At 40.1% G+C, this 27,679-nt stretch overlaps 1 protein-coding gene across 3 annotated transcripts; it reads left to right on the top strand.

Moving 5' to 3' along the window:
• LOC138974201 (hemicentin-1-like) lies at positions 1-26,274 on the top strand. Of its 3 annotated transcripts, none has more exons than XM_070346914.1 (9): positions 1-290; positions 10,121-10,366; positions 10,884-11,147; positions 19,352-19,615; positions 20,181-20,483; positions 21,227-21,544; positions 21,932-22,255; positions 23,372-23,533; positions 24,594-26,274. In XM_070346914.1, exons 1-9 carry the CDS (start codon positions 227-229, stop codon positions 24,782-24,784), a joined length of 2,136 nt encoding a protein of 711 aa, XP_070203015.1. In that variant the 5' UTR covers positions 1-226; the 3' UTR covers positions 24,785-26,274. The 3 variants fall into 3 exon arrangements, with proteins under 3 accessions (XP_070203015.1, XP_070203014.1, XP_070203016.1); XM_070346913.1 differs by having other exon boundaries at positions 3-290; positions 24,591-26,274; XM_070346915.1 differs by lacking the exon at positions 1-290 and adding an exon at positions 8,177-8,272 and having other exon boundaries at positions 24,591-26,274.
• The last annotated feature ends 1,405 nt before the right edge of the window (positions 26,275-27,679 follow it).

Raw genomic sequence — 27,679 nt, forward strand, 5'->3', positions numbered from 1 at the left:
AATGTAAACAGATATGAATAGATTAGTTTTCGTATGAGCAAGATTGGAAAATCATCTTTCTGAGAAAAGAATATTACCAGTAGATGCATTTATTATAGGCTGCGTCTGGCATGTCGTTTTCCAGAACTCGCTCGTAGAACAATCGGTCGATAGCTCGTAGCTTTTTTCCTCCCGTTAGAGTGGAAAAACAAAGTGACGATACTAAGTGAAACACTTTGCAGGAGGAATGGAGGATCTGAAGTTCTGGTTGATATTGTGGATAGCTATGCCAGGGATCTTGGTACAAGGAGGTAAGTAAAACATATCTTACACATATGTAAACATTATTGCTTATGTTTAACAGTTGTATTTACAAGGACGGAAGCGTTATTTTGAAACCTTCGTGATACTACGCCAGTCAAGTTAGGCATTTATCCGGACGTTTCTCTGAGGTATTCTAGTTATACCATAGACAAGAGACGTATGTCTGATTTGAAACAAATAAACAAAACAAAAAACAAGCCAAAAAATATAACCGTACATAATTTATGTATCTCAAACACAGGCAGGCAGACATACTCATTTAACCTATGTAAACCTTGCCAATTATCCCCCTACTCATACCCTCGTGCCAGCGAACCAGCTCTTCACAAAATAGCTAAAATAGGCCTTGTCGTCCTATATATAGCTCATACCAAGCGTATGAGTAGAACGTCCTTGAATTGCAAAATATCTCCAGCTCCGATTTCTGAAAAAAGCTAAACCATTTTAAACACGTCAACACTTATAAATAATAAATCATGAGAGGCTTTTGGAAAAACGAGAGTGCCACGCTGACGACATATCCCATGGTGACATGCGTGCACAACAACAACATTCCTCAAGCGATAACCTTGACTGAAGGTATTATTAATTTTGTATAGAGCGGGAGACTGTCAACAAAGGATTCGATTTTTGTCAAGTACGAGCTCTTAAAACGTCAAACCTTATAGCGCCTGGATGGACGCTTTATTCAAGTAGCAAATAAAATATCTGCAAGTCGCTACAACACTTGAGTTGAATGACTGTGCCTGACATAAACATTATTTTTTTCAGAAACTTTGTTGAAGTTTCTACTTTAAGTCTGAAAGAGTCCATTCACGAAACTTTTCTTCACCCAGATTTCACAGGAAAAGTGTTCGTTGGGGCAGGTTAGGTGGGGAGAGAGAGAGAGAGAGAGAAAGAGAGAGAGAGAGAGAGAGAGAGAGAGAGAGAGAGAGAGAGAGAGAGAGAGAGAGAGAGAGAGAGAGAGAGAGAGAGAGAGATGATGGAACTTTATTTTTCAAGGATAGAGGTTTAAGGCGACGCCTTTTCTTACAACCGGTCCTTACTTCTAATACAAATATCTAATAAATGATAAACAAGTAAAGCAACATGACAAATAAACAAAGTAAACGAACGAACCAGCAAACAATCGACAAGTAAGCAAACAAGCAAATAAACATAAACAATAAAATGGCAAAGTAAGCAACATACAAATCGAAAGCGAAACATGCAACATGTTAACACATGGAAAGTGATCGACGGTAAAATTCACACGATACCAACGTTTACACTAATGCTAATAATGATTATATGGTGTAAATGATAATGATGATGATGATGATGATGATGATGATGATGATGATGATGATGAAGTGATGATGGAAAATCGCAACATAAATTCCACATAATACATATAATAAAGAACATATTTGTGTAATTCATAAAGCTTTGCCAATTGTTGACAGCTACTTGCACGTGTTAAGACTAGTATAGCCATCTAGGTAGACATAAAATGATTATGCAGAGCTTGTTTAAAACTCTTTAGTGAGGTTAATGATCTTATTACAGACGGAATGGAGTTCCACACCATAGCGCCAGAGAAGGCTTGACTAGTTTTGAACAAATCAATCCTGGGTATTGGTGGTAGAAAATTGATAGACCCGTACCTTTCGGTGACTCTGTGAAATAGGTCCTGAATATAGATGGGCACTTCGCCATGATATACTTTATACATCATTACAGTCTTATTAAACTGTAACTGTTTAACTAGCGGCAGGTAGTTTAGATTCTTTAACTTCAAATCAGCTGATAATTGTGGACCATTTACCATGATTTTAGCTGCCCGACGATGTAGAGAGTTTAATTTTTTCATGTGAATATCAGAGACGCCATCCCAAAGAGTTGATGCGTAATTAATATGGGATAAGATGTGGGCATGATAAAATAGTTTTAGTGTTGCGATATCGACATATTGCTTTAACTTTGATAGCAGAAACAAATTCTTGGATACTTTTTGACAAATATAATGTACATGAGATTGCCATTTTAATTCTTGATCGACTATCACACCCAAAACACGATGTTCCGTTACCTGCTGAACAGGTTGTGATTCCAGAGAAAGATTTAACTTAAGAGGTCGTGACTGGTGTTTTTGTCTTGTTGTAATAATCATGCTTTTTGTCTTTCCTGGGTGCACTATCATACAATTCTTGTTACACCAACTATTGACTTCATTCAGACTAGACTGTAAGGAAATTTCAATTTCTTGAACAGTCCTACAGCTTGTGTGAAGCGTCGAATCATCTGCAAAAAATTCCGTTTTAACTTTGGAATTAGATACATGAAGGGGGAGGTCATTAATGAATACACAAAACAAGATAGGCCCTAAAACTGACCCCTGGGGGACTCCACTCTTTAAACATCCTTTGGGAGATGTTTTACCGTTTATAGAAACATACTGTGTTCTGTTGACAAGATATGATTTAAAGAATGAACACGTTGCGGGATTGTTCACGTTCAATGCGAGTTTATGTAAAAGTAATGTGTGATCTACAAGATCAAAAGCTTTCTTAAAATCAAGAAATACAGCCCCTGATATGTCCGAACGATTAATTGCCGATAGCCAGTTATCACATAGTGATGAAAGAGCTGTACTACAGGAATGTTTCGGACGAAACCCAGATTGAAAGTTGTGAAATAATTTGTACCTTTCCATGTAGTTCAGAAGATTCTTCTGGATGTGCTTCTCTAAAGGCTTTGATAAAATAGGAAGCAATGAAATTGGCCTGAAGTTATTAGGGTCAGACACATCTTTATTTTTAGGAAGTGGAACGACCTTTGCCGTTTTAAATGCATCAGGAAAAATATTTTGTTCAATGCAAAGATTAAACACATACGTTAGGGATTCCACTATGTACGGTAGGGCTAATTTAAGCAACGACGGGGGGAATTTGTCAGGCCCCATGGATTTATTATTCTGAAGGTTTTCTATAAATTTTCCAACTTCATGTACGGCAATAGTTGGGATAGAGAATGAATCTTGTGATTTCAATTTATGACTACAAAATTCTTTTAGTCTAAACAACAGGGTGTCCCCACCCTCGACTTCTTCATTTACATTTTTAGATTGTTTCAATCGATCAGCCAAACACAGAAAGTGCTCATTGAATTTGTCAGGAGAAATGGCGCTATTTAATCTGCTATTTCTTCTCTGGGATTTACCTAACACTTCATTTATGGCTTGCCAAAGCGTGGCAACATCTTTTTTGTCTTCAACCAATTTATGAAAATGATTACTTTTTGCCTGGCGTACTAACTCGGTAACTCTATTGCGTTGTGCTTTAAATTCTGATTTCCTTTGATTTTCCTTAAAAAAATCTCGTAGTGCCATAGCTTCTACAATCTCAGGAGTAAGCCATGGTGGTAATGTAGGGGATTTTACTCGGTGTTGCCTCAGAGGGGCATGTTTGTCAACAATCGGGTAGAGTATACGTGAGAAACAATTAAGCGCCTCCTCAGCCTCAGTACAATTAAACACATCATGGAACGGAGCTGAAGATAAGTCCATGAAAAACTTAGACTCGTGAAATTTTTTAAAGCTCCGATATTCGATGGTTGTGTGTCCTTTTTTATGACATTTTGGGATTATATAGTTCCATGAGCAGCAAGTCACGTAATGATCACTAATGCCAGAATTAACCACATTAACATTCGAAACCATTGTTTTGTTATCCGTGTATATATGGTCAATTAATGTCGCTGTTGATGCAGTTATTCTTGTTGACGTTTCAACTAGTTGTTGAAGGCCAACTAGGGACAAAGTTGTGCACCAAGCTGTCTGTGGTTTATGCAAATCGATATTGAAGTCGCCTAATATTAATATAGGCTTATTTTGGCTCTTGATACTGTCCATTAGGTTGATAAAATCATCTGTCCAGTTTGACAATGCAGCAGGGTTCCTATACAGGAAACCCACGAGCAGAGGGGTAGACTTATTAATTTTGATTTCAAGCCACAGGCACTCAACATTCTCAGCTTCCAAATCAGGTCTACGGTGAGTGTAATTAACTAACGATTCGTGTACATAGGCGGCGAGGCCAGTTTGCTGCGGTCTCACACTGTCACGCCTGAATATAGAGTAATGGGGTACATTCAGAAAGTCATCAGAAACATTCGAATCAAGTCTCGTCTCGCTTATGCCTAATATATGTAACGGTTGTTTGCCCTGATTCAACAGTACACATATGTCCGCGGTTTTGTTACGCAAGTGATACACATTTAAGTGAGCAAGGCGGAGATCAGATAACGCACTTTCCTTGGGCATACTTATTGCCTACAAAAGTCTGTTACCAAAACAATGTTGAACCTGCAGAGTGTTCTTTGCAAATCAAGATCAGCGTAGTCAGCAATATCTACTGTTAAAAAAGATAAGCGTATTCAGCAATATCTACTGTAAAAAAAATAAAAAATAAGTCCTTGTTGCAAGAAGGCGCAGAAGATATACCCTAACTCAAAGCTATAGAGCTTTACGCCCGTTCACTCATACTCTTTTAGTCTCAAAAGGAGAGTCCGTATCGTGAATCACTTCAAGTCAGTCAGTTTTCGATTTGAGGAAAGTCTGTATATATCTAGTCACTTCAAAACAGTTTTGCTTCACGGCTCGTTACTGACACACAACCGAAGGAAGCTCCATATGTTCACACACACATATCTGTACATAGACTGCACATCAAAGAGTCGTCACTGTTTACACCACTGTATAACTTCACAGCAGTAAAAAAAGAGCGAATACACTATTCACTCCTTGGAACTGAAGCAGAGTCTCAGTACTATAAATGTTGCTTTTCTCGCGTGGTAACCCCGGCGTTTGGTTACGAAATTTCAGGAACAGGATTGCATACACACACACATACATACACCAACATGACAGAAAACACACACACACACACACACACACACACACATGCACACACAAAAACACACATACACACACACGTACACACACACACACACACACACACACACACACACACACACACACACACACACACACACACTGTGTAATTACTGGCGAGTCGACAACTGACTAGCCATCACATTTAGCAGTTGCACCACGTGTGGGTGTAGTGGCGGATAGAAGGGTACATCACGGTTGGAGCACTCAGCCATCATTGATGGCCTGGATAGGTCGAGTGCTTGGGGGGGGGGGGGGGGGGGGCGGTCCGTCCCGCTGCGAAGCATGGGGGGCGAAGTGGGAGGGTATCATGTTGGCAGACCACTGTGTTGTGCGCTGACCAGTCCTGTTATCAACAGGCCCCTGAGGGCAGTCAGGTCTCCAGACCCTCGTGCTTGGTGGGGGAAAGCATAGGCTGGTGGGATGAGATGTGGGGGGTTGGGGCCTGTAGATGGACGCCTGCTGGCTAGGGGAGGGAAGTGGGGGTGATCACCAGGAGGGGGTGGGTATGTGTTGGTAGGGTAGGATGGAGGATGGGAGGACGCATCTGCACCCGACCAAAACTGCCGAGACTGACGGAATGATTGACTGGGTGGCTGTCTGGATGACTGGTGCATAGACTGGCGATCAGGCTGGTGTTGATACTGGCGCTCGGGTTGCAGGCTGTGGTGGTAGCTGTTGGTGGCAGCAGGGCTTTCTCCCTTTAAGTTGCAGGCCAGCTGGGCGGTACCGGCGGCGCTGTGGTGGATGGCATCTCTGTACAGCGCCTTACGGGGAGCGCCGTTCTGGGTCAGGAAGCTGCTGCGGTTGTCGATGAAGGTAACCCCGAGTCTCTTGCACACAATTTCAAGAGTTCTGTTTGATGGGTTGATGGTATTGTTGAGGTTGTGGCGTCCTCGGGCGGGAATAATGGAGCTCAGTTTCATTTCGGCGTTGGGAAAAGCTTTACAAGCAGGGGTCCAAGCAAGGCATAAGTTTGGATTCAGCCATGTCGACACGGCGACGTTAAAACACTCACGTAGTACACATACTGCATCAACACTAAAACAACGAACCGTGCCGGGAGGTAGTCTAAGCAGGGGTCAGTGGAACCATGGTAATAACACAAGACACGCCAAGATAAGAATCACACTGAGTGGCTACACGGCGCGCCATAGTTCCTCGGCCGTACACGGCCGAACAGACATTAGTCACATGGCCGACGCTCATAAATCACCCACGATAAGCGCTTAGCGTGGCGCTGCTACACATCGTAGAACAATGAAGTCGGAGAAATGAAATGAAACTTTGATACTCCTACCGTCAACAATAGACACTTCTCATCAAAATGAAGATGTTCATCCTGTAGCCAGTTACATTAGCTATCCGCCAATGCACTTTTTTAGCACAAAAGTCACATGATGAACAAAGAAAATCCTGTTTCTATCCAGAGCAAGTGAGACACGTCTTGGCGCGTCTGGCACCTGCAGAGAGAGACAGAGAGACAGAGAGAGAGAGAGAGAGAGAGAGAGAGAGAGAGAGAGAGAGAGAGAGAGAGAGAGAGAGAGAGAGAGAGAGAGTCACTAACTTATCTTTAATACACAAATATAGAGATGTTAGGCACGGCCTATTCTTACAACCTGTCCTTATTGCATCTAAAACACATTACAAACATCATTTAGTTAAATAGTTATTATAAGCAAACCAAACCGACAGACAAACAGAAAGACAGACAAAACAACAGACAAGCAAAGAAACTTTAAATCAAACAAACGAACTAAAGGGGACAGAGAGGCAGAGAAAGTGAGACAGAGAGAGATAGAAACAGACAGATAGAGGCAGAGAGATTGGTGAACAGTCTGAATATCCATGATCGTGTCAATATTGAGATGTCTTGTAAATCTGAAATGGCATCTTGATAGCCCCAAAATGTCAACTGACGTTTCTGACGTTCTTCAATCTCTTTCCACAATTTATGATTTTATCAAAGTTAGAGCAGAAGAATTATGTTCAATATTGATATTTATTTACATATCAGTATATATTGCTTTCCTATCTATACTAGCAATCACATGGAAGTATATATATATCGCATGAATGTATTCCCCTGAAGCAAGATATACACACACACACACACAGTGTGTGTGTGTGTGTGTGCGTGTGTGTGTGTGTGTGTGTGTGTCTGTGTGTGTGTGTAGAGCGATTCAGACTAAACTACTGGACCGATCTTTATGAAATTTGACATGAGAGTTCCTGGGTATGAAATCCCCGAACGTTGTTTTTAAATTTTTTGATAAATGTCTTTGATGACGTCATATCCGGCTTTTCGTGAAAGTTGAGGCGGCACTGTCACGCCCTCATTTTTCAACCAAATTGGTTGAAATTTTGGTCAAGTAATCTTCGACAAAGCCCGGACTTCGGTATTGCATTTCAGCTTGGTGGCTTAAAAATTAATTAATGACTTTGGTCATTAAAAATCTGAAAATTGTAAAAAAAAATGAAAATTTATAAAACGATCCAAATTTACGTTTATCTTATTCTCCATCATTTGCTGATTCCAAAAACATATAAATATGTTATATTCGGATTAAAAACAAGCTCTGAAAATTAAATATATAAAAATTATTATCAAAATTAAATTGTCGAAATCAATTTAAAAACACTTTCATCTTATTTCTTGTCGGTTCCTGATTCCAAAAACATATAGATATGATATGTTTGGATTAAAAACACGCTCAGAAAGTTAAAACAAAGAGAGGACAGAAAAGCGTGCTATCCTTCTTAGCGCAACTACTACCCCGCTCTTCTTGTCAATTTCACTGCCTTTGCCATGAGCGGTGGACTGACGATGCTACGAGTATACGGTCTTGCTGAAAAATGGCATTGCGTTCAGTTTCATTCTGTGAGTTCGACAGCTACTTGACTAAATATTGTATTTTCGCCTTACGCGACTTGTTTAATCTGAGGTTGGGCTAGAGCAATCTAATCTGAGAACAAGATGTGCTTCCACGTTTTCATGTATATACATAAGTCCTGTGATCTGTACTGTTTGTGCAGGTAAGTTGTATGTTACTTTGTTCACATTCAGAACAAGTTATTATACATCGATTGAACATGGGAGTCTCGTTCTTTGAGCCATGGGATGTCGGAGTTCGACCAAAACTCATGTTTAGCCGGCCAGCCTTGACTTCAAAAGAGTGCCTGTTTGTGTTCGTTCAGTCGTAACAACTAAAAGGAATTCTAACTGAAAAATATCGATACATGGATGTATTATTGTTTGAATTTTTGACCAATATATGAAATTTAACACAGATCGACTATCAGCAGTGACTGTCTCAATCTCTGTAAAATGTCATGTTTTATTAACAAATACCGTTTAGTGTAATAACTCGTAGTGTAAAAAGCATAGTTGCGATACGTAATTATGAGTTAAATTATTAGATAATTACTGTTAAAAATATGAACAAGAAATGTGTGAAACAGAGTTAGTTGCAACAAGATATATATTTAAATGGATGTGTACGACCATTTTTGCTTCGTTGCTTTGTATCAATTTGCTATGTAGTACTTTTATTTGATGAAGTGTGTTTTTGTTTATAAAACAAACAAGTCGCATGAAGCGGTAGTAAAACATGTAGTTAATCTCTATGGTTGAAACTAAAAGGTAAACACTATGTATACAAACCTAGGTTTAGTCATTGGCACGACTAGTGAGGCTTGGCTAGCCGAAACATGTAGACCGAGACAGGTTGCGCTGGTGCTAGTATGTAGAGGTTACATGCCGAGTCTCAGTGATTATCAAAAATAATGGTCGAAGTTAGCGGATCATGAAAAATGCGAGCTTTAGCGAGCTTTTTCATGACCGCGAACTGAGACCATTATTTTTGATAATCACTGAGACGAGGTGTGTAACCTCTTTATTCCTCCTTTCTTCAGTTATTCAAAGAAAAGAGGAGTTTTTTTGCGAAAGTTTGATCGAATCCTATTCTCTCAACCAGTCAACCTGCGCAGGCGATCGATTAATGCGCGGTTGTATAGTTCCGTGCAAATCATTCCATTCTGTTAACACTTCTTGTCAGTTTTCCTATTTTAGGCTAAAATCAAGTACACAGGTATGCTGTTATTCTGCTGTGGCGGCAAAGGCAGATATTGTGTGTTCTGTATATGTTTTGGTATCGCTTAGGGTAATGTTTTTTCGTCAAATGGGACTAGCAGACGAACTTTTGCACCCGTGTTCCAACGTTAAAAACTGTATGAAGTTCAGTTTTCCGGGGAAAATAGTGTATGAAACCCCTTTATGTTGTTTAAATTGATGAGATGTGTGCATTTGGTTGCGTGTGATCTGTTTATTAAATGAAATATTGTTGAAAACTGACCGTCGGATTGCAGTCTGTTGTCGAAGGAACTGAGTGAAAAGAAGGGGAACTACTCTTGTCGCTAGACAAAGTATGAGTTACTTGCCTTGGGAAATTGCTTGTGATGAACGGCTTGAGCCACGGCAGATGAGATTCAGAAAACAACCGAACTCATGGATTTTATATGGAGATTCATGTGTTCAGGCCTGTAGTTGTTAATTTAAATGCGGTATGTTTGTATTGTTTGCTCCAGAGATGTATACTTCGTACATTAGAGCGTTCTGAACTTTTCAGTCGCAAAAAGTAGTACCGAAACAGAACAACCTCTCAACCCATTGCACTATCGAGGATTCAGGCTGTTGCTGGGTCGTTATTTGTTTGGTTGCTGGGTCATTATCGAAAAATAACTACCCCTACAAGTTTACAGAGGTAAAGAAGCAGAGGGGGGAATAAGCTGTAATTAATATACGTTAACCCAACTGAATTCAGGTTTATAGTAAATATTTCTCGTTTTTTTATCTCCAGACTACTGTATTCAATATCTCCTTAGTTACAGCAACGTCACCCACGGTTCACTGCAGCAGCAATGGCATGACACCCGAGGGCAGTCTTCTAAACTGCACATGTGGAGTTCAAGGCTCCACAAACTCACAGTTCTTCTGGCCTGGGTATTCCAGCGGGCCTAACCTGCTAGTGCCTAATGTAAGGCGTGCCCAGAATGGTACAATCTACACCTGTCTGAAGCAGACACCAGGAATGAACAATGAAACAACACTCTACACACTGCAAGTTGCTTGTCAGTAAACTATTTTCTCTAATCTGAGGTATAGATATTGCATGCAGGGTGTATTGTTTAATCTTTTTATGAAATTGTCTTAGTTTATTTCGATGTGTATAATTATTGACACTTGGAATTATGTGTGTTGAAACTTTGTCAAGTTTATAAGCATACTTCGATGCGTATTATTTTTTGATTTGGAATTGTGCACAAAATAATATATTTATGTATGTTTTTGTCGGGCGCTCAGAACTGTTTTCGAATTTGCGCCATAAAAATATCCTCTTTATTATTATTAATATTACTAATGTTAGTATTCTATAGCGAAACGTCATGAGCTGTGATAACTTAAAGAGTTAAGGGAGGTAGACCTACATGTAAGAAATTACATTGTAATACGAAATTACCTTCTATGCTTACTCTGTGTGCGTGTGTGTGTATGTATGTGTGCGTGTGCGCGCGCGCGTGCATGAGTCTGTACTCGTATGTGTGTGGTGTGTGTGTGTGTGTACTTCTATATTTTTATTTTTTCAAGATGGACCTTCGGACAACGACACTGTGCTCGAGGGGCCACCCTCCTTTACTACCGATGGGACGAAGGATCTGACCTTAACATGCACAGCGAAGAACGTCAATCCCACTCCGCTGTATGGCTGGCCAAACAAACCCAATTGCATGAAAACTACCAAATGCACGTTCAAGCCAGAGCTGAAAGACAATGGCAGTTTAGTGTTTTGTACAGCGACGAGTGGAGTTCTGGAGACGAGTGGTACCGGAACGTACAAGATTAACCTTGCCGGTAGGTGTTTTTTTTGATTTTATAAGTGGAACTAATCAGAGCTTAAGTAAAAATAATTCTCACATATATACCTCCCTTTTGTAGTGCAAGCAATCTCATTAGTACGAATGTTGAGATATCAGAATCTCTATTTTGCACAGTTAGGAATTCAAAAACGACAATTTGTTTGGTCTGTTTTTGCGCATCCCCAGTAAACACAATTAAGTTCAGGTATATGTTATGTTGATTCATCATTCAATTAATTATTTTGCTTATTCTGTCATTGAGTCATTAAGTCTTGCACTTCAATTACTCTATTCCATGTCATTTATCTTTTTTGTAATTAACATATTGTTTAATAAGATGATGATGATAGGGATCATGATAAAGTTGACGATGATAAAGGTAATGTTAAACGCTGCTGTTTCTCTTTTTATTGACGTTTATACGGTTAGTGTTTTACTGATGTTCATGCCTCTGTTGGTTTCCCCCACTGCCTCCGCGTCCTCCTCCTTCTTCTTCTTCTTCTTCTTCTTCTTCTTCTTCTTCTTCTTCTTCTTCTTCTTCTTCTTCTTCTTCTTCTTCTGCTGGTTTTCTTCTTCTTCTTCTTCTTTTTCTTCTTCTGCTTGTTGCTTCCTGTCCTTGTTCAACTTCTTTTTGATATAACAGGTTATTTTACCGTAAGATTTACTATTTCAGTAACGAGCGCTGCCAGCGATCACAAACTCTCAGGTGGTCACATTGCAGGGTACCTCTTGCTACCACTACTGCTGTTCGTGGCTGCGTGAAATCATCCTAGACATACTTCCCATCGTCTCTTGCTTCATGGCCGGTTGAACTTTATAAAGAGTGCATGCACTCCAAATTGAAGTGTTGTACATTTCAACACACTTCCGTAACCAGTTTTGAATAGGACACATTTCTACTAGCAAAAGTAGCACACAGGATAAACGTTCAAATAAACACTAGAGTTTACCATGTGTGCACAGTTTGAAAGTAGAATAGACTGTACAGAAATCAATCAATCAATCAACATGAGGCTTATATCGCGCGTATTCCGTGGGAACAGTTCTAAGCGCAGGGCATTTTTTTAATTTATTTTTTATTATTTATTTTTTTAATGCAATTTATATCGCGCACATATTCAAGGGATTTATTTATGCCATGTGAGATGGACTTTTTTTTACACAATACATCGCGCATTCACATCGGCCAGCAGATCGCAGCCATTTCGGCGCATATCCTACTTTTCACGGCCTATTATTCCAAGTCACACGGGTATTTTGGTGGCCATTTTTATCTATGCCTATACATTTTTGCCAGGAAAGACCCTTTTGTCAATCGTGGGATCTTTAACGTGCACACCCCAATGTAGTGTACACGAAGGGACCTCGGTTTTTCGTCTCATCCGAAAGACTAACACTTGAACCCACCACCTAGGTTAGGAAAGGGGGGAGAAAATTGCTAACGCCCTGACCCAGGGTCGAACTCGCAACCTCTCGCTTCCGAGCGCAAGTGCGTTACCACTCGGCCACCCAGAAATAACCCTGTCAGGTGCATGTGTATGGGTTGTAAAAGAGTGATTGGCCCGTTGTAAGTTTGTCTCACTAAATCCAAGGGTATTCACTCCCCAGAACCCAAACAAACTCAACAAAACATTTTCGGAATTCGTCTATTATGTATGTGTTCAAAAGTGGAACACTTCAGTTCAGAGCGTGGATCGAAAGATGAGATTTTATTTTTTTGTGCTTTTTCAAGTATACTCATTGCATTCAATAAAATGCAGATTCTTTTCTCCAGTGCATTTATATAACGCTTTTTATACCAGTGTACTCCGCCCAGCCGCACTAGTGCAATGCCTTTGATCAGTATCCGGGGTAGTAAATGTGATATTAAAAAGTCAAGGCATCACTGAGTTATTTATTTTTGTTTTTATTTTTAATTATTTGCATGTCCGTCCACTTGAAATGTTTGAAATCATATTTGTTCTATAGCTTCTGTTTTATTCCACCTACTGACTTTACTATGATGTGGGGGGCGGGGATGTAGCTCAGTCGGTAGCGCGCTGGATTTGTATCCAGTTGGCCGCTGTCAGCGTGAGTTCGTCCCCACGTTCGGCGAGAGATTTATTTCTCAGAGTCAACTTTGTGTGCAGACTCTCCTCGGTGTCCGAACACCCCCGTGTGTACACGCAAGCACTAGACCAAGTGCACACGAAAAAGATCCTGTAAGCCATGTCAGAGTTCGGTGGGTTATAGAAACACGAAAATACCCAGCATGCTTCCTCCGAAAGCGGCGTATGGCTGCCTAAATGGCGGAGTAAAAACGGTCATACACGTAAAAGCCGTGGGAGTTTCAGCCCATGAACGAACAAACAAACAAACAAACTATGATGTGGGAATGTGATTTTGGTCAGTTTGGGGTGTTACCTGTATGCAGTATTTAACGTTTTCAAATTATTCCTAACAGCTTTGTCAGTATTACTGTGTATCTGTGCACCATCCGTCCTCTCGTGTTTGATGTCGATCATTTATAGAAAGTTATATGCAATTTAATACAAATCTGTATCTTCGAATAATATGATTTATCTTATAGTTAAACACCCCACTGTCACTGCTACTGTTCATTATATTCATTTTTTGTACATCACTTTGAGGTCTGAAGAGAAAGAGGCAATTCAAGAGTGAATGTTATTACTGCTGTTGTTATTGCTTTTAGTAGTACATTTGAGAGAAAAGAGTGAATATGATCAAAGACAACGCTTTTTTGTGTGTTAGTAACGTCATTGTGCCATATCCCTTTTAAAGCCAGAAATATGATATTGTTGTAAGATCTTTTGATTCAGAATTCTCCAACCTGAACTCTGGAATAATATTCTCAATAGAATTCAGTCGCCATTATGAATTTATTGTGCAAGTGAGTGGACCCAACATGTTATATTGGATATTGTATGGGAATGGGCGGGGATGTAGCTCAGTCGGTAGCGCGCTGGATTTGTATCCAGTTGGCCGCTGTCAGCGTGAGTTCGTCCCCACGTTCGGCGAGAGATTTATTTCTCAGAGTCAACTTTGTGTGCAGACTCTCCTCGGTGTCCGAACACCCCCGTGTGTACACGCAAGCACAAGACCAAGTGCGCACGATAAAGATCCTGTAATCCATGTCAGAGTTCGGAGGGTTATAGAAACACAAAAAATACCCAGCATGTTTCCTCCGAAAGCGGTGTATGGCTGCCTAAATGGCGGGGTAAAAACGGTCATACACGTAAATTTCCACTCATGCAAAACACGAGTTTCAGCCCACGAACGCAGAAGAAGAAGAAGAAGTATGGGAACGGTACGGAAAACAAAATTATGTCACATTGGGGATAAATATATGGTGAATTTGTTCTTAAAAAAAGTGTAGTAGATAAATGTTGCATTTCATGTCCAGCTGATTTTAAGTCAATGATGTAAACAACAGGTTGCATCTCTAATCAGTAAGAAGGCAAAACCTGTTTTTGTACAGTAAAGATCTGATAAATTGCCAGTAAAAAGACAACAGTAAGTGTTTGCTTGATATGAACAGTAGACTGAAACGAGGCCAGTACTCCATCGCAAAGTATTGAGGCAAATGAAGTACAAATGAAATGACTGAGAGTGGCAAAATAAATAAAACAAATTGGAGTAGTAATGAACATAACAAGAAAAGTTTTTATTCTTAACAACACACAAACTGTAAACTGTTTAACAACATTTTGATTCTCGAGCAGAACCCCCCAAAATGGACCATAGGCGTGATAATGCCTTTCTATACAGGAAAAGCGTCCTTTATCAAAACAAAAGACGAACAAAAAACAATTCATACGTCTCCAGAAAACAACTCTCTGCTGTATGAAAATCGATCAAACACCTGGGTGGATATACAACTTAACATTACCAAAGTGGTTGGTGCCAGCCGCTGGGGTTGGATTGGTTAGAATTACAATGAAAATCTCAATTTCAATCAATCCGACCAGGCAGCTGGCACATCAGCAGAATTTTTCATGCATTTATTTTATGATCACTGATTTATTCAACAACCTGATTGCCTGGTCAACATATTGCATGCAAGTTTCGTTGACATTTTTTTTAGAAAGTTCATTAGCTGTAAGTGTGTGTTTTAATTTCAGTGTGTCTACTAACAAGACTACTGGGTCGACGTAATGTAAATGCCTCGTTTTATTTTGACACAAATCAAACGGTCAATTTTGTGGTTTTTTTAATTCATTTTCAACAACATGATCCCAAAACTGCACTCTATATTGAATGGTTAGAAACAGGAATTAAGAGGAAAATGTTGTAGCAAACGTTTCTAAAAAAATAAGTTTATAATGGTGAGCTTTGTGAAGTACAGTCAGATGCAATATTGTTAATTGTGATACCCAATTTAGCAACATTAGTCACATGTGTGCAATTGTTTAATAGTAATAATAATAATAATACGAATATTTATGACGCGCACATATCTCACCAACAGGCGACTCAGGGCGCACATACACTCATTCACACACACGGAGACTTAAAGTCACTAGCACACACACACACCATTAACCATTAAAATATGTACAGTTATTCAGGGTGGGATGTGGTGGGCAGTGTAGAATGCATGGATTATTTGGAAAAAAGGAATGTCTTGAGTGCAGATTTGAATGATTCGAGGGACTGTTGTTGACGAAGGGGGAGAGGTAGTGTGTTCCATTGGCTAGGTGCTTGGAAAGAAAATGAGCGTTGACCTGCTGTTTTGAGTTTGGTGTGGGGGATGTTGAGCTTAAGGGAGTCGGCAGATGATCTGAGTGCTCGTGAAGGGACAGAGAGAGAGAGAGAGAGAGTCGGAGAGATAGGCAGGGGCGAGACCATGGAGGCATTTGTAGGTGAGAGTGTTGATTTTGTAGATGATACGGGCAGGAACGGGCAACCAGTGGAGCTGATTTAGGAGGGGGGTGATGTGATCTCTCTTTTTCTTTCGTAAGACGAGACGGGCAGAGCTATTTTGAATGCGTTGGAGACGAGAGATAGAAGAAGAGGGAAGACCCGCCAAGAGAGAGTTACAATAGTCAAGACGTGAGAGAATGGTGGAAGTGACCAGTTTGGCGGTAGCATCTGTGGTGAGGTACTTGCGGATAGTGGCGATGCGGCGGAGTTGGAAGTAGCAGGTGCGAGAGACAGAAGAGATGTGTTGTTTCATGGAAAGGGTGTTGTCTAGAGTGACTCCGAGGATTTTGACAGCAGAAGACAGAGGGACAGAAGAGTCAGAGAGTTGAAGAGAGTCGGAGGTGGCTTTGGAGAGTTTGGATGTAGTGCCTATTAGGATAGCTTCAGTTTTGTTGCTATTGAGCTGAAGTTTGTTTTCTGTCATCCAATTCTGCACGTCAGTGATAGTGTCAGAGATAGAGGAAAGAAGAGATTCAGACTGGTCAGGGGAAGAGCTGTTGTGAAGTTGAGAGTCGTCGGCAAAAGAGTGGTGGAGAACGTTGTGTCGGTCAAGGATGTGGTCAAGAGGTTGAGTGTAGAGAGTAAATAGTACAGGCCCAAGGACTGAGCCCTGAGGGACTCCGCACTCAAGCCTGATGGGGTCAGAGTTCAGTTTGTCAATCGAAACAGTCTGGTAGCGGTCGGTAAGATAAGAAGAGAACCAAGAAAGAGCTGTGCTATGGATACCAAAGGTGTGCTGAAGGCGTTGAAGGAGGATGTTGTGGTCGACTGTGTCAAAGGCCGCTGATAGATCAAGTAGAGCGACGGCAGAGATTTCAGCTTGGTCAGTGGCAAGGAGGAGATCATTAGTGATTTTGAGAAGGGCAGTTTCGGTGGAGTGGTGAGGACGATAGGCAGATTGAAGCGGAGAGAGAAGATTGTTGCAAAGAAGGTGAGAGTTGAGTTGTTTCAGGACGACTCTTTCAAGGAGTTTGGAGATGAAGGAAAGGTTTGAGACAGGGCGGTAGTTGCTGAGGGTGTTTGGGTCAAGCGATGGTTTCTTCAGTAGAGGTTTGACAATAGCAGTCTTAAAGGAGTTGGGGACAGTGCCTGTTTGCAGAGAAGTGTTGATGATTTTGAGAATAGAAGGGAGGAGTTCAGGAAGACAGTCAGAGTAGAGTTGTGTGGGAAGAGGGTCAAGGTCACAGGTTTTCAAGGTCATTTCTTTGAGGACTTTCTCCAGGTCAGTGAGAGTGAGAGGCTGAAAGTGTGTGAAGGGAGTGCCTGTAAATGCAGGAGGAGTTTCAGAGTTTTGGTGTGGGATTTTGTCTAGTTTGTCACGGATGGTTTGGATCTTGTTATGGAAGTAATCAGAGAAAGCTTGCGACAGTTTGGAGGGGTCGATGTTGTTGGGCAAGGGAGAAGCAGAAGAGCAGCCAAGAAGGTCATTCATTGTGGAGAAGAGTGTTTTGGCAGAGGTTGTTTCACAGATTTTGGTGCTGTAGTGCGACTGTTTGGCGTCTGCGATGAGTGTCTGAACATGTTCCTTTTGCTTGTTGTAAATCTGTCTGTCAACTACCAGCTTTGAGGTTCGCGACTTCCTCTCTGCTCGGCGACGCAACTGTTTTGCATACTTAACTTCAGCTGTGATCCAGGGTGCAGAAGGCCTATCTACGATGAGTTTGGTTTTTGTGGGCGCATGTTCATCAAGAAGTGTGCTGAGAGTGGAGTCGTAATGACGTACAGGGTCTGAGGATACCGGAGAATCAAGCAGTCGGCGGGCTGCTTCTGCGCGAAATGTGTCAGTGTTAACTTCTTTGAGGTTACGGCGGACTACGCGCTTTTTCTGTTTGGATGGTTTGGCCATTTTAAGAGAGAACAAAACTGCAGAGTGATCGGATCTGAGGTAGTCATTCAGCAGGATGTCGTACACCAGGTCAGTGGACTCATGGGTGACAATCCAGTCAATGATGTGTGTTTTGCGTGTGGGAGCGTCTACATGCTGTTTGAGGTCGTGACAGTCAAGAAGGTCCATCGTCTGTCTTGTGTCGGTGTTCTAAACATGTGATGAATTCATTGGTGGCTTTCTTTTTGGAAATATTAAACTGTGGTCCATGTTTCTCCTTGTTGATGTGTGTGTGTGTGTGTGTATGTGTGTGTGTGCATGTGTGTGTGTGTGTGTGTGTGTGTGTGTGTGTGTGTGTGTGTGCGTTTGTGTATAAGTCTGTGTGTGTGGTTGAGTGTGTGGGTGATTCGCAGGGCTGAACCGCTCATAGTACACGGCAGAGATTGACAAATCGTAAAAAGACCACTTGTGCCTTCTTGGTCCTTTTTTGAGAAATATACTTCCAACAAACAACCACTCAAAGATTATAGCTGTATTTCTGAATAACAGTGGAAGTTGCTTTTTCCTCTGTGTTTTCCGGTCTAATTCACACAAATGAATTTATTTTTAAAGTTTGCTTGATAAAAACAGTCAATTACAATTAGGTATTTTTTTAAGAGTGTACAGTTAATGGTATTACATCCTTTCATCCAAGCATGACAAACTTCATCTGTTCTCGACCACACACTAGTATGCTGAATATGAGTTATTTATGATATGCTATTTTTTTTTGGCAAATCATACCAGACATTTCAATAAAATGGATATCAACATTAACTCTCTCTCTCTCTCTCTTTCTCTCTCTCTCTCTCTCTCTCTCTCTCTCTCTCTATCTCTCTCTCCCCCCCTCTCTCTCTCTCTCTCTTTGACATCAAGGATGGCAATCTATTTGTTTCCTGAAGCCGTCAACGTCTGAATTAGCCACTTAAGGTACAAACAAAGCGAAACCACCGACGTTAGAGGTGCAACATAATTATATTATAAAAACAAAAATCTTTACAGTTATGTTTCTAGTTTCGACAGTGCAATAGCAGAATGGCACTGCTGTTGCGTTTTTGTGTTGCCTGGACTATGGCTTCTCTTACCATACTTCATCAAGGTAAGTTTTTGCCATTACATGGTAACCCCCACCGCAACCAATATTGGACGATTTTGTTGTCCTACATCCGTGAGAGAGACCGCCCATTTAAAAAGTAAACTATATTCTTACACGTGTGTATATATCATGTAAATGAGTTGAAGTGGTCAATGCACATGCACTTCCTGGCGGTGACCTTTCCTTCTTTTATTTTATATTTTTAAAAATTTCGAATGTCAATATCAAAAACAAGAAACTGTGGTAAACCTGGTATTACGCAGCAAACCATGTAATATATATATATATCTATATATATATGCTCTACATATTGCAGCTGAAGTCTCAACGGCACTAGCACACATCGTGGGACCTACGGGTTTCATTATCGACGGAACTAAGAGCCTGACCTTGACCTGTATGGTTACAGGCGCCGATAAAACAATTCTCTACAACTGGCCATCGTCCAATTGTACTTCTGGCACAAACACATGCACGTTTGTACCCAGGATTGAAGATGACGGGTCACAATTGCTTTGCACAGCCACAAACATTCATACAGGAACGACGCTCACTGCTAGCTACAGGCTTGACTTGAATTGTACGTACATCTTACAGAACTTACAACCTTTTCCACACTAGGTGCCTATTCCTCATTAACAGAACAGCTGTTTTTTGTTGTTGCTCATAACGGTACTTAAAATAATGAGTTTCGATACATGCTGTAGTGGTATGTTTTCGAACGACTCAGGTGAATCTACCTGCCAGAAGTTATACCATGTGCATATTTGTCATTTATTTTACTCAAAAATGCACCATCTTAGTGCGATTTACTTCCTATAATGCATTGCTGAGGGACAGCGAGAGAGAGAAAGAGAGAGAGAGAGAGAGAGAGAGAGAGAGAGAGAGAGAGAGAGAGACAGACAGACAGACAGAGAGACAGAGACATAGACAATGACAGAGAGAGAGAGAGAGAGGGAGAAAGAGGGAGAGAGTGAGAAATAGACAGAAAGACACAAAGAGAAATATAGACAGCGTACACCTCAACCAACAGTTAGACAGAAACACTCAATAATTGAATTTCATTCCAGTCAAACTCAATAACGATTGCTGAAAATAAAACTGTCACCTTTTCATTGTTAAATAGTTCACGTACTTTATTTCAGATCCACCAACAACACCACCAGTTATATCACGTGGTTCCGCCACAGACGTCATGTCCGCGGGCGACAGCCTCACTTGCACGGTGTCGGGAGGAAAACCTCTTGTCTCATCCGTCAACTTTCGATGCATCCATCCCATAATTGATGGTGGAGCTTCCGTCAAGAACACCAATTCTGTATCCAGCTCTCTCGTCGTTAGCACGTCGAATGCGACCAACATACCCATGAATTGCGCCTGTTCGGCGGAATGGAGTCCACAACCTGACATGTACTCCTTGCGCGCAGTCGGGAAGTTCCTTCTGGAATGTAAGTTTGTTCATGTCGTGGTGTGTTGTGTTATGTTGTGTTGTACTGTTTTGAATTTATTGGTGAGGTGCAGAAAATGCTGGATTGGGATTGAGTGTGAACTCCACTTGTTGCACAAGGAAAAAAAAGGCTTTTGTTCAAGTACCAAGAAAACCGTGGAAACATTTCTTTTCGACTCGTATTCCATCCTTGTTAAAAATACGTGTTGTTTTGGCTTTGAAACTGAATAAGTGTGCAGAAATAATTGTCACGAGACATGAAAAGGCAGTTAAGCTGTGTACCTAAGCATAAGATAGTCTTCAGCCACAGTCCTTTCCATTAACACAATCATGTTCATCATCTTGTCGCACACAAAAAACAGAGGGGTGGGTGGGGGGTAAATCAATAGGTTGGCTGAGTAATTTGTAGAGTAGACACTATTTCTTGAATCAATGTACCAGATTTACGTTGGTGTAACCGATAAAAATACTTTACCAAACATGTCCCACTCAGATTTTTTAAAAAAGAAGAAGGATTTGTTTCTGAAATCTTGGAAAAGATCAAACAACACGAAAGATAAGTTTGCAAAATCCTAAACTGCAGAAAAAAACAGGCATTTACTATAACCGTGATCATTGATCCTTAAAAGTTAACAAGCAAAATTCAAATCAGACAATTAATAATGACTACACTGTGACCACTAAGCTTAGAATGATGTTTTTGTTTTAATTGTTTAAAGATAATTATGTTACCATTTTGTTTAGTCAAGGCCAAAGTGACCAGCTTTACCGTGAACAACAGGACAGAGCTGACAGTGCGGGAAGAGGACAAGCCCCCGATTGCCTTTATCTGCATAGCTGATGCCGGCAGGCCGTCTGCTCAGCTGACTCTTCGCAACGCAGGCAACAACACCTCCTTCCCTCCAAGTCAGTCAACTAACAACACCCAGGCTGGGAACCACATCACTACCGTTGCCTACAGCCTGCAAGCCGCAAGATGCGAAGACACCGGAACCTATCTCTGTGTGGCTGACAACACTTTCCCTGATCCAGATGTGGCGACAGTTCTGCTGAATGTGACTTGTGAGTCAGCATCGCTTGCATTTGGTTTCAAAGTCCTGTACAGCCAGATTTTACTTTCAATGAAACGGTTGCATTCAATTGCACACTTTAAACATTAAACGTAAGAAGGAGTGTAAGAAGTAAAGTCAATGTCTGTGATTGGTTTAGTAGAAAATAAGGACACAGAACACCCCTGTTAAAGTGTACTGTTTCCTTATTTTCTACTAAACCCATCACTGAGATTGAGTTTACTTCTTACACTCCTACATACGTTTAATTTGTAACGTGACTAGCATATCGTCTTTACCATTCAGTATAATGAACTAATAACAATGTTGTTCTGAGCTTGCGAGCTTATTTCTTTGTATTACAAAACTGAAATCTCATCACGATTCTTGTGTTTTCCAGGCGGTCCTCGCAACTACAATACTTCTCAAGGAGCTGACAGCCCACCAGAATTAACAAGTGCGGGACTCAAGGTTTTTCTCATTGCCAACCCTGTTCCACTAACGTTTGAATATTCTTACCGGGGTAACGCCACCGCTCAAGGGGACGGACGAGGTCTTGATGGCTTATTTACAACAGCTTGCGTCAGAGAGAAAGCCGTGGATCAACTGGTGGTGTGCAGTATTCTGCCTGACAAGGTTTCTGAAGAGTTCCTTGGTACCTACAATTTGACCATCTCTAATGGACTTGGACAGTTGATCTTTGTCTTCGAGGTCAACCAGACAGGTATTACACACAAACGAACGCATGCACACACACACACACACACACACACACACACACACACACACACACATACACACACACACACACACACACACACACACACACACACACACACACACACACACACACACACACATACACACACCCATGCATTCACATACACCAACTCTTCGAGCGTATGAATATGAAATTGACAACAAAACTGTTTTGCAGATCCTTTTACTGTTGATTCGTCTTATGGCTCCCTTAAACAGAGGATTTGTATTCAGAACTTTGCTAAATTATAGGTTCATACTATGTTTAAGGATTTGTGTTTGTTTGTTTACAGTGGGTTCAACAGAAATATGCACAGGAAGCAAGGCACCTATTAAATAGAATAGATGAGAAAATAACATCGGTATATATAATTATATATAGCTATTCTGATGAACACGTGGGGGAATTCGGGGGCTGTGATTGGATGGTCTCTTCCGATCATCAAAGCATAATGCGGCAGAAGTCGGCCATTTTACTCAATATCCAAAAGCATATTGAGAAAAATGGCCGACGCATGATTCCGGTTCACCTATCTGTACCACGGCGATGTTTCTATCGACAACAGCATACACTGACAACTTAAAAGGCTGTTTCAACAACTGTGTTGTGAAGTCGAATGCACTTGGAGTCAGTTTTTCTTACAAAGTCAGAAAGCGTGTAGCGGTGTGCATGTCTGCGCGAACATGTTGCGCGTAAGAAGTTTGTCTGCTATCAAAACCTGAGATCAACGCATCGACGCAAAAACTGTCATTTTGTAAGTTTGGAACAACAAATCAAGGTCATAACAGCTATATAATCGCTATTGTGTTTTCAGCGTAGCAATAGGGTCCGATATTTAGACTCGAACAAGTATAATGCGACTCGTCTTCGACTCGTCGGCATTATACTTGTCTCGTCTAAATATCGGACCCTATTGCTACGCTGAAAACACAATAGCTGTTAATATTTTTGGGGCTGTGTTTGAGAATGTGCTTGTTCACAAACAGGAAGCAATGCGCCTTTTGAATAGAATAAATGAGTTCAGAAAAATAGCATCACTGTTATGATTGAGAAATTGTCTATGTGTTTGTTTGTTGACAGTGGGTTTAGCACAGGGCAGCAAGGGAGGTCTTAGTTTTACAACACTTCTCACTATCGCGGGAGGAGGAGCAGGAGCCTTACTACTTATCGTCCTTGTCGTCACAACGGTTATTTGCGTCAGGAGGAAAAGACAGCGCCGTGGAGAAACCAAAGATGGAGATGGTGAGTTTTTTTAAAAAAAATTTTGATTTTGTTTATACATACTCACAAAATCATATACAATCCTTTGACAATAGTATCAGTAACACTAACAACTTCTGAACGTAGAACATACAAACAGGACAAATACAACACCTTCTACATACAATCTAGGGAAACAAATAATGTTGATATAAAGACGAACTGACTAGATCGAGAGAAACAAATCAAAATATATATATTATTACAACATATACTATAAATATATATATATATATATATATATATATATATATATATATATATATATATATATATATATATATATATATATATGTATACTCAATTCATTTTCTCAAAGAAATCTCTGTATAATTTCAAATCAATATCAAACTTTTCATTACTACACCTTACACTATTTAGTGGTGAGTTTTTGTTGAAATTTGTACGAACATCATGCCCTTACTCTGCAGATGGTTTATACTTATTTTTACATTTTTTAAAGTGTGACTTTGTTAAAGTACACAGTAACGTAGGAATAATTGGTACCTTAAGCCTTTGCACTGTGGCTAATAATGTAATGTTTGTATATGTTGCTTTTCTTGACTTTTTCACATCGTTTTATTTTATTTGTCCTTTGTTTTGTTCTCTTTTCCTTCTTTCTTTCTCATTTTCTGTTTCTTGTGTATGTTATATTTGTTGTTTTTATTCCTGTTCTTTTTTGTTGTGTTTTGAATGTACATTGTACTTTCTGTCTATTCCAGCTTTCTGTTGTTTCTTGCTATATTTTCATTGCAGTTAGAGTGAACACAAGAATGATAACTATCCAAACAAGAGGCACCTGTTCTTCTTGGCCAATCAGGCTCAACATTAATCAAACTTGCACAATATTAAATCAAAGGTTTTGAGTGTGCTGTTTTTTCAAGTAAACGTTTACGAATTAACCCACATTTTATAACTCAGAGCAAAATGTTTATATTTTATATTATGTTTTATATTATGTTTTATATTATTTGTTATATTATATTTTATATTATATGTTGTGTTATATTCTATATTATATTTCATATATATTCTGCAGCAGAAGAACTCGGCAGTCCAGGGACAGGTACACCTGATCAAGGCGGAGTGAGGCCAGCCACCAACACTGATGGTAGGGTCATGTGTGGCGAAGGGGACAGTCCACACCATTCCAACCAGCTGTACTGTGTCCTGAGCTCTCCCAACCAAGATGAACTTGCATTCTACTCTACCCTCGCCATGCAACCTAAATAAGCCCAAGCGATCGACGACTTAACAAAACACGCAAATCGATTATACTTTGTCTGTATAGAGAATACTACATGGCTTGCTGTGTTGTACCAGGTTTAGTTGCTTTTTTCAAATATTCAACTGCGAGCAAAAGGGAGCTTTTTAATATTTGTAAAAAGCAATGAATGTAAATGTGGTACTACACAGCAAGCCATGCAGTATTCTGTTTATTCTACATACTGTACTTACGTACATTTGACTCAAAACGTCCCACAATCGAGGCGTACAAATTGAAGACGCTTCTTTTGGAACCTTGATCTCTTCCAAAGCCTAGTGCAATCGTTCACCTCAAAGCAAAATAAACGTCACTTTAGAAAGTGTAGCGTGACGTGTTAGTTAAACAAAACTATTCCAGGGTAAACAGCAGGGCAAAAGTGTTTCCATTATGACGTTTGCCTTGGTGACTTTGGCATCATAAGAAGTGAGAAATCAGACTTGCTTGTCATATGTGACCCTCCACCACGGAATGAGTCGCATGTCACCTTTGCATGATTTTCATATTTTTACATTTTCCTAAAGAGTTTTTTTATGCTCTATCCAGTGGCGAAAACCGTTTTAGAAAAGAGCAAAAACTGTTTGAATTATAAGCCTGTGACTAAGGTGACCCTCACACTGTTATCAGACAGAACCGCGCGAGGTGACATGCGACTCATTTCGTGGTGGAGGGTCACATATACACACGTGTTGTTTGAACGATATTGTTATCTCATGAGTTGTCTCTCTGACGTGTGTAGGATAAAAACGTATATTCTTTCTCATGTAAGCGATCATGTTCAGTGTATAAAATAAGATAAAATTAAAGGAAAAGGATTTATTCAAGAAATCCCATGGGGGTAAATAAAAACAAAAGGAAAGGAAAAAGAAAACAAGTCAAGTTGTTTCATCATATACACAAGCTCATTGATGAGAGAAAAAAAGTAAGGATTTCATAACTCAACAATAGTAACTCACGTGTTATGATTAGATGCATGTGTGCATTAGCTCATGGTTTTTGCTTTGCCATGTTTCCGATTTTGTGTAATTGCACAGTCATGTGCACTATTCGGCCTGCTCTTAAATGAGCCAACCCGCTTTGCGCTCCACTTCAGGAAAGCTATCAGGTCGATTTCAGTGACGGACATTGACTTGTGAACACAAAAAAGACAGGCCGATTCTGGCAAATTAAACAAAAGGTACCACAATTTTTACAAACACATTTGAAATGACAGTACCAGCGAGACAGGAAGGTATTCATTGTAACGTGTGGAACTTGTCCAAGGAGTACCAACACATTGTGTATTGCAACTTGCCTGCGTAGTCTTGTGAAACTGCTTGAGGTGGACTTGTCAAGATAAAAACAGCTCATACATTAGCTGAATTACTGCCTGCACAATCAATTAAGCGATATTGCACAATAATTCAGACGAGCACGCTTAACTTTGGCATGTGTACGATTCAATTTTTGTTACTTTAAAGATGAAGAAAAATGATGTGTACTATTATGTGTACTAAGTTAAGATATTGGCACTCCCGCTATATTTTGCTTCTTCATTACTAATTTCATTTATTAAAGCATTTGTTTAAAATATACAACAAACATCGTTCCTAATTGATAATGAGTGTGCGTATTTGTTTGTTTCTCTCTGTGTTTCATATAGTTGTTTTTGTTCGATTACTGTCCTTAAAGTTTACTCTCTCTCTCTCTCTCTCTCTCTCTCTCTCTCTCTCTCTCTCTCTCTCTCTCTCTCTCTCTCTCTCTCTCTTTCTCTCTCTTTCTCTCTCTCTCTCCCTCGCTGTCAAAGTAAGATAAGATTTTAAAAAGCTATACAAAAAACGCGCAAGATTATCTAAAACAGCCACACGAATGCAAAATGTAGACTATGTGAACCATACGTAGTAAATGAAGGTATTGCATATCTGCCGTTCCGATATAGCAAATTACACGTTATTCGCGTGTTGAACCAAATATGGGGCTTTCAACTATCAAAACGACGGCTCAATGACTGTCTCGATCTGTGTTAAATATCATAATGAGCTAAAAACAAAAATGCAAATAACATTAATGTATTGAACAATTATGTTTACTGATATAACGCACACATCTAGGAAGTGTCGGACAGCTACCAAAAGTCATTTTGTTCAAAGAAGGAAAACCCACACAATGTTCAAATGAAACGCAATTTCATACCTGGGAAGGAAAAACCCTGGAATGTATCAATACCCTAACACAACTGTTGTGACCTGGTTATTGGCCTGATCGAATGATTCTATTTCAAGACTGCTTGTTTAGGATTAACCTCCTGCGGAAGCCTGGCATACTATTACATGATCTTTGTCACCTGGTAAATGACTAATAATCAAACTTGTTGTTAAGTACAATACTAGAACAAGAAACCCGTGCGGGTCTCGGCAAATTTCCTGTTTATACCTAGGGTTTTGAATTTACAAAGGCTGTGGAAAAACACAAGCTTGCCAATAACCAATGACTAGAAAACAGCCTGTTCCTCATAAACCGCGCGTGAAACACCTATTAGTGCAAGAGGGAAAAAACGTTATGTCAAAGAGAGAGAAAGAGATAGAGAGATAGGGGGCAAGGAGGGAGAAAGAAGAGAGAGAAAGAGAGAAAGAGAGATGATGATGATGATGGAACTTTATTTTTTAAGGATAGAGGTTTAAGGCGACGCCTTTTCTTACAACCGGTCCTTACTTCTAATACAAATATCTAATAAATGATAAACAAGTAAAGCAACATGACAAATAAACAAAGTAAACGAACGAACCAGCAAACAATCGACAAGTAAGCAAACAAGCAAATAAACATAAACAATAAAATGGCAAAGTAAGCAACATACAAATCGAAAGCGAAACATGCAACATGTT

This window comes from Littorina saxatilis, linkage group LG8, assembly GCF_037325665.1.
Source record: "Littorina saxatilis isolate snail1 linkage group LG8, US_GU_Lsax_2.0, whole genome shotgun sequence".
In the NCBI taxonomy this organism is placed as follows: Eukaryota; Metazoa; Mollusca; class Gastropoda; order Littorinimorpha; family Littorinidae; genus Littorina; species Littorina saxatilis.

Bases quoted from the DNA above. Each gene is read 5' to 3' on its own strand.
- LOC138974201 (XM_070346913.1), top strand. From the start codon at position 227: ATGGAGGATCTGAAGTTCTGGTTGATATTGTGGATAGCTATGCCAGGG. The intron at 291-10,120 runs GTAAGTAAAACA...ATATCTCCTTAG, and splicing joins AGGGATCTTGGTACAAGGAG to TTACAGCAACGTCACCCACG. The intron at 10,367-10,883 runs GTCAGTAAACTA...TATTTTTTCAAG, and splicing joins CTACACACTGCAAGTTGCTT to ATGGACCTTCGGACAACGAC.